Source organism: Staurois parvus, unplaced genomic scaffold (assembly GCF_062004578.1).
Source record: "Staurois parvus isolate SC_StPar_1 unplaced genomic scaffold, SC_StPar_1.0 ptg001607l, whole genome shotgun sequence".
Taxonomy (NCBI): Eukaryota; Metazoa; Chordata; class Amphibia; order Anura; family Ranidae; genus Staurois; species Staurois parvus.
In genome coordinates, this window is record NW_028319403.1 from 75,450 (window position 1) to 88,553 (window position 13,104).

At 48.5% G+C, this 13,104-nt stretch overlaps 1 protein-coding gene across 1 annotated transcript in view; it reads left to right on the forward strand.

Annotated features, from left to right (window-relative positions):
• The window catches only part of LOC149435115 (tumor necrosis factor receptor superfamily member 9-like), a 32,031-nt gene extending 27,314 nt beyond the window's left edge, over positions 1-4,717 (forward strand). Inside the window, exon 7 of the mRNA XM_089662997.1 lies at positions 1,206-4,717. Coding sequence (XP_089519123.1) covers positions 1,206-1,297 — 92 coding nt within the window. The 3' untranslated portion in view covers positions 1,298-4,717. The remainder of the gene's footprint in view (positions 1-1,205) is intronic.
• Positions 4,718-13,104: the final 8,387 nt, after the last annotated feature.

The window sequence follows — 13,104 nt, forward strand, 5'->3', positions numbered from 1 at the left end:
CCGGACCCCGCATTCCCTATATCCGCTCTCCCCGGACCCCGCATTCCCTATATCCGCTCTCCCCGGACCCCGCATTCACTATATCCGCTCTCCCCGGACCCCGCATTCATTATATCCGCTCTCCCCGGACCCCGCATTCACTATATCCTCTCTCCCCGGACCCTGCATTCACTATATCCGCTCTCCCCGGACCCCGCATTCACTATATCCGCTCTCCCCGGACCCCTCATTCACTGTATCCACTCTCCCCGGACCCCGCATTCACCGTATCCGCTCTCCCCGGACCCCGCATTCACTATATCCTCTCTCCCCGGACCCCGCATTCACTATATCCTCTCTCCCCGGACCCCGCATTCACTATATCCGCTCTCCCCGGACCCCGCATTCACTATATCCGCTCTCCCCGGACCCCGCATTCACTATATCCGCTCTCCCCGGACCCCGCATTCACTATATCCGCTCTCCCCGGACCCCGCATTCACTATATCCGCTCTCCCTGGACCCCGCATTCACTATATCCACTCTCCCCGGACCCCGCATTCACTATATCCGCTCTCCCCGGACCCCGCATTCACTATATCCGCTCTCCCCGGACCCCGCATTCACTATATCCGCTCTCCCCGGACCCCGCATTCACTATATCCGCTCTCCCCGGACCCCGCATTCACAATATCCGCTCTCCCCGGACCCCGCATTCACTATATGCGCTCTCCCCGGACCCCGCATTCACTATATCCGCTCTCCCCGGACCCCGCATTCATTATATCCGCTCTCCCCGGACCCCGCATTCCCTATATCTGCTCTCCCCGGACCCCGCATTCACTATATCCGCTCTCCCCGGACCCCGCATTCACTATATCCGCTCTCCCCGGACCCCGCATTCACAATATCCGCTCTCCCCGGACCCCGCATTCACTATATCCTCTCTCCCCGGACCCTGCATTCACTATATCCGCTCTCCCCGGACCCCGCATTCATAGGCTTTTTTGAGTTTGGGAAAGGACACAGGGGCCCCATGATCCCCTATTACCTGAGGGGCCCCATGAGTTGTCAGTCTGCCCCTGGTCCTGATGTCTCCTCCAGGGATGTTGGCACGGATAAGTCACGCTTCTTTGATAATTACTGTCTTTTCTTGAATGTCATTTGCTTTCTTGCCAAACATTACTAATCCTCTTCTTATGATTGGTTCATTCTTTATCCAATAGTCAAGCCGACGGAACAAGAAGACGCTTGTAGCTGCCATTACCCCGAGGAAGAACATGGTGGAGAAGAAGAGACCCTGTCATCAGAGCCATGACACGGCCAGCTCTTAGCACCTTTCTTTGGATCCAGGGTTATGTAACAAGTGCATAGCCGGGGTAACTGCTGCTATGGAAATGATCGGGACAACTGGTGTGAAGACTGGAATACGGGCCTATGGACCTTCATCCCTACATATTACAGTCCTGCATGCATGGCCGGAGATTAGCACGATGGAGGTCAACGCCATGCTGGAACTATTGAGGAACGATACTTTTTACCTTTCCTTATAACTTGTCTAGGAAGACTCTCAGGTTCTTTGATGGAGGACGTCGTATCTCAAGTGGTTCCATATTACTGAGGTACTTTTTGGACTCTTAACTGGTCAACCTGTGAACCTCAGGCCTAAATATTTTATAAACTCTCAGGAATCTGAAGATGCTGTTGTTGACTTGAGGTCTATGGGATATCTGTCTTTGTGAAGCACATTTTTATGGCATACAATGGTCACGACTGAAGAAGGTCCTTCTGCAGAAGGTTCCTCCCCACCCTCCACACTTCTGCAGTAGGTCCCCCCTCCACCCTCCACACTTCTGCAGTAGGTCCACCCTCCACACTTCTGCAGCAGGTCCACCCTCCACACTTCTGCAGTAGGTCCCCCCCCCCCCACCCTCCACACTTCTGCAGTAGGTCCACCCTCCACACTTCTGCAGCAGGTCTCCCCCCCCCCCCCCCACCCTCCACACTTCTGCAGAATTATTTTGCTTCTTGACGAGATGTTTCTTGATAATGGCCTTCACAGAGTTGGCTTTGGCTGTCCTACAGATTTGAGATGACAAACCTTAAACACCTACTGGCAGGAGAATCCTATGTGACATACCCAATGTGGACAAGATCCAGTAGAGTTGGGCACACATCTTATGTTTATGGATATTGTTTGAAAATTGAAAAAGCCAACCAAAGAATTAAAAGCAGGAAATCGGTCAATGTGACCATGGGAACAGCTGTCAATGGGTAACTTGGGGCTGTTTCAAGAAAAACCTAAATTGGTTGTAAACCCTTCCATATATCCAGTGCAGTGACTGGCCTCAGGTGATACACAGAGATTAAACAAATCCTTCTACATACATTGTACCTGTTTATCTGTAGCCCCTTTCCTTCTCTAGCCCCTTTCCTTCTCTAGCCCTTCAAAGTCCACAATTTACACAGCATTTCTGAGCTCCAGCAGACAGGAGGTGGGGATCTGACTTCCCACACTGCAGAAGCATAGAGCAAGGAGCTGAGTGTATTCTGAGACCTGAGTGAAAGGAAAGGACATAGGGAAACATGCACAGCTGGGGTTGGCAATCACCTGCTGTGTGCTGGGAGTGCTGGGCCATACCCCAGGGTTGTCTGGTGTTGTCATAGACTGTCAGAAGTGACTCATGCAGATAGCAGATGGGCAGACAGAAATTGCACAAGGTGCTTTGGATTGAGGCACGTTCACACTATAGAGGGATATGCTTTGTTCATTTTTCATTTTAGAGGTTTGCAACCACCTTAAACAGACAGCAATTTGTACCTGAATCTAGTATCCTTCATACCTTTGTCATTTCTTTTTATTTATTTTGTAGACTTTTTTTTATTCTTTATAATATAGATTGTATATAAAATAGATGACTTAATTTATATTTCTGACACAATGTTACTATTATTATACAAGATTTATATAGCACCAACAGTTTGGGCAGCGCTGTCGGGGGGCTCTATCAGTGGGTGTCCAGCATTGTTGGGGAGCTCTATCAGTGTGTGTCCAGCGCTGTCGGGGGGCTCTATCAGTGTGTGTCCAGCGCTGTCGGGGGGCTCTATCAGTGTGTGTCCAGCGCTATCAGGGGGCTCTATCAGTGTGTGTCCAGTGCTGTCGGGGGGCTCTATCAGTGTGTGTCCAGCGCTGTCGGGGGGCTCTATCAGTGTGTGTCCAGCGCTATCAGGGGGCTCTATCAGTGTGTGTCCAGCGCTATCAGGGGGCTCTATCAGTGTGTGTCCAGTGCTGTCGGGGGGCTCTATCAGTGTGTGTCCAGCGCTGTCGGGGGGCTCTATCAGTGTGTGTTCAGCGCTATCAGGGGGCTCTATCAGTGGGTGTCCAGCGCTATCAGGGGGCTCTATCAGTGGGTGTCCAGCGCTATCAGGGGGCTCTATCAGTGGGTGTCCAGCGCTATCAGGGGGCTCTATCAGTGGGTGTCCAGTGCTGTCGGGGGGCTCTATCAGTGTGTGTCCAGTGCTGTCGGGGGGCTCTATCAGTGTGTGTCCAGTGCTGTCGGGGAGCTCTATGAGTGGGTGTCCAGCGCTGTCGGGGGGCTCTATCAGTGTGTGTCCAGCATTGTCAGGGGGCTCTATCAGTGTGTGTCCAGTGCTGTCGGGGAGCTCTATGAGTGGGTGTCCAGCATTGTCGGGGGGCTCTATCAGTGTGTGTCCAGCATTGTCGGGGGGCTCTATCAGTGGGTGTCCAGCATGGTCGGGGGGCTCTATCAGTGTGTGTCCAGCACTGTTGGGGGGCTCTTTCAGTGTGTGTCCAGCGCTGTCGGGGGGCTCTATCAGTGTGTGTCCAGCATTGTCGGGGGGCTCTATCAGTGTGTGTCCAGCGCGGTTGGGGGGCTCTATGGTACCTTGTAATTGGCCCACCAATAATCAATGATGCTAGCAGGAGGGCTGGGCCCGACCTTCACCGAGATGTCATTGGCAATCACAAGGTTTTGGGATTTTTAGGAAGTTCTTGGAAAAAAAACACGACTCTTAAGTATAATTTCCAGGGAGCTGCTTGCTGTGAAATCCAAATGAAGGAAGCAATCTTCCAACAAGCACATGTTCCTGGCTGGGACTCCCCCTCACATTGGAGAAATTCCTTCTAAAATTTTGAAGGTAAAACTCCTGATAGGACACAGACAGCAAAAGAAAAGCCAAAAAAGAAGAACACTGGTTCAATGGCCAGAGAGCAAAAGCTTCAAATGAGGGAAGGTGGAACCACCAACACGTTCCAGGGAGCTCTGGGAATCCTTCATCAAAAGTTGCTCCAGGACGGTTAAACTCGGCGTTTCCAAAAGTCTCAGGACCGAACACGGAACACCTAAAAATGTTTTTGTCTTTTATCTGCTCTGTGTTTAATCCGGAGAATTTTAGAAAAGTCCAGTTTAAGCCGTTTCTGAGTTCCGGAAAATGTTGCACTCTAAAAACAAATCTACTCAGGAAATGAAAGAGATGAAAGATCTCTTCCAGTTATTTCTTATAACGATTCCTCTCAATTCAAAGTTCACACAAAGTCTTAAGAGGTTCAATTCTTTGTTGTTACAACATTGAAGATGGCAAGATCATCATTTATAGGTTGTTGTGCAATATATATATATATACAGTATATTTTTGTAAAGAATTTCGATACAGTTTTTATTTGTATGTATCTATTTGATAATCATCAGAAATTAAATAAAATAACGTATAGAAGAAATATAGTATTGTATGTTGACATGTTTATAACCTACAACATTTGGTAAAACATTTGTGGAAACCAAACTGGTCATCCATGTCTTTATGGAGCTGGCTTTGTACACAGGGGACAGTCATGGGGGGCAGAAAAGGGTCTTCACCAAACTGGTCATCCATGTCTTTATGGAGCTGGCTTTGTACACGGGGGACAGTCATGGGGGGCAGAAAAGGGTCTTCACCAAACTGGTCATCCATGTCTTTATGAAGCTGGCTTTGTACACAGGGGACAGTCATGGGGGACAGAAAAGGGTCTTCACCAAACTGGTCATCCATGTCTTTAAGGAGCTGGCTTTGTACACAGGGGACAGTCATGGGGGGACAGAAAAGGGTCTTCACCAAACTGGTCATCCATGTCTTTATGGAGCTGGCTTTGTACACAGGGGGCAATCATGGGGGGACAGAAAAGGGTCTTCACCAAACTGTTACCACAAGGTTGGAAGAGCACAATTGTCTCCAATGTCTTTGTATGATGGAGGATTACCGGGACCCCTCACTGGAATCATCAGACCTCCATCATCTGTAGGGGGTTCACATACACTGGGCCATATTATCTGGTTGGAGTTGGATGACCCCATTCCCAATAATGATAGAATTTTTTTACTTATGAGCCACCAAGGGCAAGACTGATGTTGGATGAGAAGACCCAGATCATAATCGGTGTTCAGTAGGTTGAGGTCAGGGCTCTGTACAGGACACTTGAGTTCCTCCACATCAAACTGGTCATCCATGTCTGTATGGAGCTGACTTTGTACACAGGGGGCAGTCATGGGGGAATAGAAAAGGGTCTTCACCAAACTGTTACCACAAAGCTGGAAGAGCACAATTGTCCACAATGTCTTTGTATGATGAACAATTACTAGGACCATTCACAGGGAGACACCTGAATGCAAAGATCCACATAGGTTGGGCCATATGTTGTATTTGTTTTAGGAGCCTTTTTTGGACTCAGAGATGTGTGCTTTACATGAAAAGTTACCATTAATGGTAGAGGTTTTTTTGTTCTGAGCCTGCAAAGACAAGTCTGATGTTGGATGAGAAGACCCGGCTTGTCATCAGCATTCCAGTTCATCCCAAAGATGTTCAGTAGGGTTGAGGGCAGGGATCTTGCATTCCTCCACTCTTCTAGGAAACCTTTGCACAAGATTGTGGAGCATTTCTATGGGGATTTGTGCTCATTTTTAGAGATCAGGCATTCAGTTGGGTTGACGTTGGGGCTCTGTACAAGACACTGGAGTTTCTCCACACCAAACCGGTCATTCATGTCTTTATGGAGCTGGCTTTGTACACAGGACAGTCATGGGGGATAGTCATGGGGGGACAGAAAAGGGTCTTCACCAAACTGTTACCACGTGGCTGGAAGAGTACAATTGGCTCCAATGTCTTTGTATGAAGAAGGATTACCAGGACTCTTCACTGGAATCATCAGACCTCCATCATCTGTAGGGGGTTCACATACACTGGGCCATATTATCTGGTTGGAGTTGGATGACCCCATTCCCAATAATGATAGAATTATTTACTCATGAGCTACCAAGGGCAAGAGTGATGTTGGATGAGAAGACCCAGATCATAATCGGTGTTCAGTAGGGTTGAGGTTGGGGCTCCGTACAGGACACTGGAGTGCCTCCACATCAAAGTGGTAATCCATGTCTTCACGGAGCTGGCTTTGTACACAGGGGACAGTCATGGGGAACAGAAAAGGGTCTTCACCAAACTGTTACCACATGGTGGGAAGAGTACAATTGTCTCCAATGTATGATTGTATATGGAGGATTACCAGAACCCTTCACCGGAGACACTTGAACTTAATAATCTGGAAGAGTGTCAACATCCTTTGGGCCATATAGTGTATTCGTTTTGGGGGGGATGATCCTGTTATCATTATTGGTAGAGTTCTTTAATTGTGAACCTCCAAAGACATGACTGATGTTGGACAAGAAGATCTGGTTCACCATCGGCGTTCCAGTTCATCCCAAAGGAGTTCATTAGGGTTAATGTTAGGGCTCTTGAGTTCCTCCGCTCTTCTGACAAGACTTCATACAAGATTTTGGAGGGTGACTGGGGGAATTTTTGCCCATTTATGAGGTCAGATACTGATGCCGAATGAGAAGACCTGGCTCACCATTGGTGTTCCTATTCATCCTAAAGATGTTCAGTAGGGTGGAGGTCATGGCTCTGTACAGGACACCCACTTTTTACACAGGGGACAGTCATGGGGGGACAGAAAAGGGTCTTCACCAAACTGTGACCACAAGGTTGGAAGAGCACAATTGTCTCCAATGTCTTTGTATGATGGAGGATTACCGGGACCCTTCACTGGGGACCCCTGAACCCCCTGTCATTGGGGGGGAAGGGGCTGGGGGGTTCACATACCCTTGGCCACATTTACGGTATATGCATACAGTATAATGTAATTAGTTGCAGGAGATTGCACAAAGGTGTACGCTGGGCGATAATTACTGCAACGAAAATGGAGGTTTTCCCTTCGCAACCAGATTGGATGCTTTTGAGCAACAAATGAATATTTTCATTTCTCGGACATTTGTAAATTGTTGTACAATAAAGATTATTGAAGGGTCCTTGCTTTGTTCTGCCATTAATCTGGGAACAATGCTGGCCAGACACAAGAAACACTTTCTGCTTCAATACTTATCGCATCACTGACCCAGAGCAAGCAATGCAAATCAGGAGTCCTGAGTTTGCTGGAACTTCCCTTGGTGCATGCTTGTCCTGGATCGGTGACTGGAAATATTGAAGCCAGAGACAGCCAGGTAACCAGCATTTTCAGAAGGGCAACAGTGCAGCCTCCATGTTTCTCTGAGTACAGGTGAGCTTTAAAGCTGAACGTATCTGCTGATTGGTTTCCCCATGAAAGCGGAGTTACCCTTTAAGGAAATTCTGCTACAAGTGATTTGGTTGCACACAGTCCACGTTCTCGTACAGCTCGCCCTGTCAGTGTGACCACAGGAACTAAACATAGAATCTGTGAAGGAGGCTTTCCGCCCATCGAGATGTTCTGCAAACATGAAAGTGACAGCAAATGTTTCCTATGTGTGATCTCCGAGCAAACAGAGAATCCCGATCATATCACCCGAGGGGATCGGCATCACCAGAATAATGGATTGTATCTGCCGACAGTTTATGCAGCGCTGACAGCGGGACATCGAATAATAAAAGAAATACTTCGATTGGACAGAAGGAACTAACGTCAAAGTAAACCTGGAGTTCAGCTTTAAATGGTGTCTGTTCATGTATGACAGGGGTCTCCAAACTTTCAAAACAAAAGGGCCAGTTAACTGTCTTGCAGACCTAAAGGGGCCGGACTGTGGTCAGTGGGAGTAAGTGATGCCCCATCATTGGTGTCAGTGGGAGGAATAGTGCCTCATCATTGGTGTCAGTGGGAGGAATAGTGCCCCATCATTGGTGTCAGTGGAAGGAATAGTGACCCATCATTGGTGTCAGTGGGAGGAATAGAGCCCCATCATTGGTGTCAGTGGGAGGAATAGTGCCCCATCATTGGTGTCAGTGGGAGGAATAGTGCCCCATCATTGGTGTCAGTGGGAGGAATAGTGACCCATCATTGGTGTCAGTGGGAGGAATAGTGCCCCATCATTGGTATCAGTGGGAGGAATAGTGCCCCATCATTGGTATCAGTGGGAGGAATAGTGCTCCATCATTGGTGTCAGTGGGAGGAATAGTGCCCCATCATTGGTGTCAGTGGGAGGAATAGTGACCCATCATTGGTGTCAGTGGGAGGAATAGTGCCTCATCATTGGTGTCAGTGGGAGGAATAGTGCCCCATCATTGGTGTCAGTGGGAGGAATAGTGTCCCATCATTGGTGTCAGTGGGAGGAATAGTGCCTCATCATTGGTGTCAGTGGGAGGAATAGTGCCCCATCATTGGTGTCAGTGGGAGGAATAGTGCCTCATCATTGGTGTCTGTGGGAGGAATAGTGCCCCATCATTGGTGTCAGTGGGAGGAATAGTGCCCCATCATTGGTGTCAGTGGGAGGAATAGTATCCCATCATTGGTGTCAGTGGGAGGAATAGTGCCCCATCATTGGTATCAGTGGGAGGAATAGCGCCCCATCATTGGTGTCAGTGGGAGGAATAGCGCCCCATCGTTGGTGTCAGTGGGAGGAATAGCGCCCCATCATTGGTGTCAGTGGGAGGAATAGCGCCCCATCATTGGTGTCAGTGGGAGGAAAAGTGCCCTGTCATTGGTGTCAGTGGGAGGAATAGTGCTCCATTATTGGTGTCAGTGGGAGGAATAGCGCCCCGTCATTGGTGTCAGTGGGAGGAATAGTGCCTCATCATTGGTGTCAGTGGGAGGAATAGCGCCCCATCATTGGTGTCAGTGGGAGGAATAGTGCCCCATCATTGGTGTCAGTGGGAGGAATAGTGCCCCATCATTGGTGTCAGTGGGAGGAATAGTGCCCCATCATTGGTGTCAGTGGGAGGAATAGTGCTCCATTATTGGTGTCAGTGGGAGGAATAGTGCTCCATCATTGGTGTCATTGGGAGAAATAGTGCCCCATCATTGGTGTCAGTGGGAGGAATACTGCCCCATCATTGGTATCAGTGGGAGGAATAGTGTCCCATCATTGGTATCAGTGGGAGGAATAGCGCCCCATCATTGGTGTCAGTGGGAGGAATAGTGCCCCATCATTGGTATCAGTGGGAGGAATAGCGCCCCATCGTTGGTGTCAGTGGGAGGAATAGTGCCTCATCATTGGTGTCAGTGGGAGGAATAGCGCCCCATCATTGGTGTCAGTGGGAGGAATAGTGCCCCATCATTGGTGTCAGTGGGAGGAATAGCGCCCCATCATTGGTGTCAGTGGGAGGAATAGTGCCCCGTCATTGGTGTCAGTGGGAGGAATAGTGCCCTGTCATTGGTGTCAGTGGGAGGAATAGCGCCCCATCATTGGTGTCAGTGGGAGGAATAGTGCCCCATCATTGGTGTCAGTGGGAGGAATAGTGCTCCATCATTGGTGTCAGTGGGAGGAATAGTGCTCCATCATTGGTGTCATTGGGAGAAATAGTGCCCCATCATTGGTGTCAGTGGGAGGAATAGTGCCCCATCATTGGGCATTGCTTGTGTCCACTGACCACAGTCTGGCCCACTCCAAAGCCTGAAGGATATTACACTGGCCCTTTGCTAAGAAAGTTTGGAGACCTCGGTTCTAAAGCAAGGAAGGGTCAGGTTTGCAGAATCACAAATTTGCTCATAATACGGACTGAAGAGATACCTGGAGTTTTCTCTATAGCCCGGCTCCATTTTTCATCCAAAATGGAAATGACTATTGGCCGGGGGAGGGGGGTTAGAAATTAAAAAATCTGCTCTCACTGTAATACCGTCTCCTCACACTCCTTCCTGGCAGACTCACCACTCCGCCCAGTACTGCCGGTCCTCTTCCAGCCTGAATGACACCCAGCATTATTCAAACAATTTCCTGTTCTAAACTTGGGGTGTCATGGACACACCCCCTGGGGTACCTCATCAAGCTGCCCTGTGCTCTCCGGAGAAAGCTGCAGACATAACAAGGCACTGTTCCCTCACCTTTTGTTATCACCCACTGAAGAGGAACCAGAGCATCACAGGACAACCAAAAATGGTACAAAAAGCAATGGGGGGGCGGGTGTACAAGGCAGGAAGTGGTGGTCAGAGTTGGTAATCAGAGTTGGTGGTCAGAGTTGGAGGTCAGAGTTGGTAATCAGAGTTGGTGGTCAGAGTTGGTGGTCAGAGTTGGTAATCAGAGTTGGTGGTCAGAGTTGGAGGTCAGAGTTGGTAATCAAAGTTGGTAGTCAGAGTTGGTGGGCAGAGTTGGTGGTCAGAGTTGATGATCAGAGTTGGTGGTCAGAGTTGATGATCAGAGTTGGTGGTCAGAGTTGGTGGTCAGAGTTGATGATCAGAGTTGGTGATCAGAGTTGGTGGTCAGAGTTGGTGGTCAGAGTTGGTGGTCAGAGTTGATGATCAGAGTTGGTGATCAGAGTGGGTGGTCAGAGTTGGTGGTCAGAGTTGGTGGTCAGAGTTGATGATCAGAGTTGGTGATCAGAGTTGGTGGTCAGAGTTGGTGGTCAGAGTTGATGATCAGAGTTGGTGATCAGAGTTGGTGGTCAGAGTTGATGATCAGAGTTGGTGGTCAGAGTTGGTGGTCAGAGTTGATGATCAGAGTTGGTGATCAGAGTTGGTGGTCAGAGTTGATGATCAGAGTTGATGATCAGAGTTGGTGGTCAGAGTTGGTGGTCAGAGTTGATGATCAGAGTTGGTGGTCAGAGTTGATGATCAGAGTTGATGATCAGAGTTGGTGGTCAGAGTTGGTGGTCAGAGTTGATGATCAGAGTTGGTGATCAGAGTGGGTGGTCAGAGTTGGTGGTCAGAGTTGATGATCAGAGTTGGTGATCAGAGTTGGTGGTCAGAGTTGATGATCAGAGTTGGTGATCAGAGTTGGTGGTCAGAGTTGATGATCAGAGTTGGTGGTCAGAGTTGGTGGTCAGAGTTGGTGGTCAGAGTTGATGATCAGAGTTGGTGATCAGAGTTGGTGGTCAGAGTTGGTGGTCAGAGTTGATGATCAGAGTTGGTGATCAGAGTTGGTGGTCAGAGTTGGTGATCAGAGTTGGTGATCTGAGTTGGTGGTCAGAGTTGGTGGTCAGAGTTGGTGGTCAGAGTTGATGATCAGAGTTGGTGGTCAGAGTTGGTGATCAGAGTTGGTGGTCAGAGTTGATGATCAGAGTTGGTGATCAGAGTTGGTGGTCAGAGTTGATGATCAGAGTTGGTGATCTGAGTTGGTGATCAGAGTTGGTGGTCAGAGTTGGTGATCAGAGTTGATGATCAGAGTTGGTGATCTGAGTTGGTGATCAGAGTTGGTGGTCAGAGTTGGTGATCAGAGTTGATGATCAGAGTTGGTGATCAGAGTTGGTGGTCAGAGTTGGTGATCAGAGTTGGTGATCAGAGTTGGTGATCTGAGTTGGTGATCTGAGTTGGTGATCAGAGTTGGTGGTCAGAGTTGGTGATCAGAGTTGGTGATCTGAGTTGGTGATCAGAGTTGGTGATCAGAGTTGGTGGTCAGAGTTGATGATCAGAGTTGGTGATCTGAGTTGGTGATCAGAGTTGGTGGTCAGAGTTGATGATCAGAGTTTGTGGTCGAATAGCAATAACATCCAGACGAAGGGTCTAAACTTTCCATTCTATAGTAGAAAACGTATTGCAGCCCATGTTTGATCTGTGAGGATCATCCCTTCAAGATCTCCTCTGCTGGACTCTCATGAAATCTCACAACCTCTTCTTTATGACACATGGAACATAGACAGGGGTAGGGGAGTCATGTCCAGCCAGTGATCAAGATGGCCACAATCTAACCTGGTTCCATATAACCAGAGCAATGCATCCCAGCAACTCCAGGGCCTCTCCCTCCACTCATCCACCCCCATCGATATGCAAAACTTCCCACTTACTACACCAATGCAGGATATCTCAACACCCATAAAATCCTTGGAATATGGCATCTCCATCTCTATGTGACAGCGTGGACTCCCCGACCCCAGCATGATCCTTCAGCACTACATGCACCGTATTTATCCTTCCTCTGAGGAACACCATCAATACATGCAAAGAGCACATGTTCCGCAACACCATCAATACATGCAAAGAGCACATGTTCCGCAACACCGGCTTGTCTCACCAACCCCCAAGCTGGGCGCATTGTCCTTCCACTGAACTCCCTCCCCCCTAAAAGCAAGGGAGTGACCTTATGATAGAACACCTCGGGAGACAAGCTTCTGGTATCGAATGGCAAGCCTAGCCTATCATACGAGGCTACCCAATGGGTGTAGTTTATGGATAATACCTTAACCCTTACAGATTATCCAACCTTTCCACCTCTATGTTGGACCTTCAGCTCAGTTGGCTCTATAACGCACATGGTGGCACTGCCGACCCCTGAGATCTTCCCGGAATTCAGACTTTTCTCAGGCATAATATCCACAAAAAATGTTATCCCACGTTTTGTCATCTTTCACTTTTGTATGTGTTTTTTTCTCACTAGGATGGAGATCATATCCCCCCCTTATGTATTATACATGGAGATCATATCCCCCCTTATGTATTATACATGGAGATCATATCCCCCCTTATGTATTATACATGGAGATCATATCCCCCCCTTATGTATTATACATGGAGATCATATCCCCCCCTTATGTATTATACATGGAGATCATATCCCCCCTTATGTATTATACATGGAGATCATATCCCCCCTTATGTATTATACATGGAGATCATATCCCCCCCTTATGTATTATACATGGAGATCATATCCCCCCTTATGTATTATACATGGAGATCAT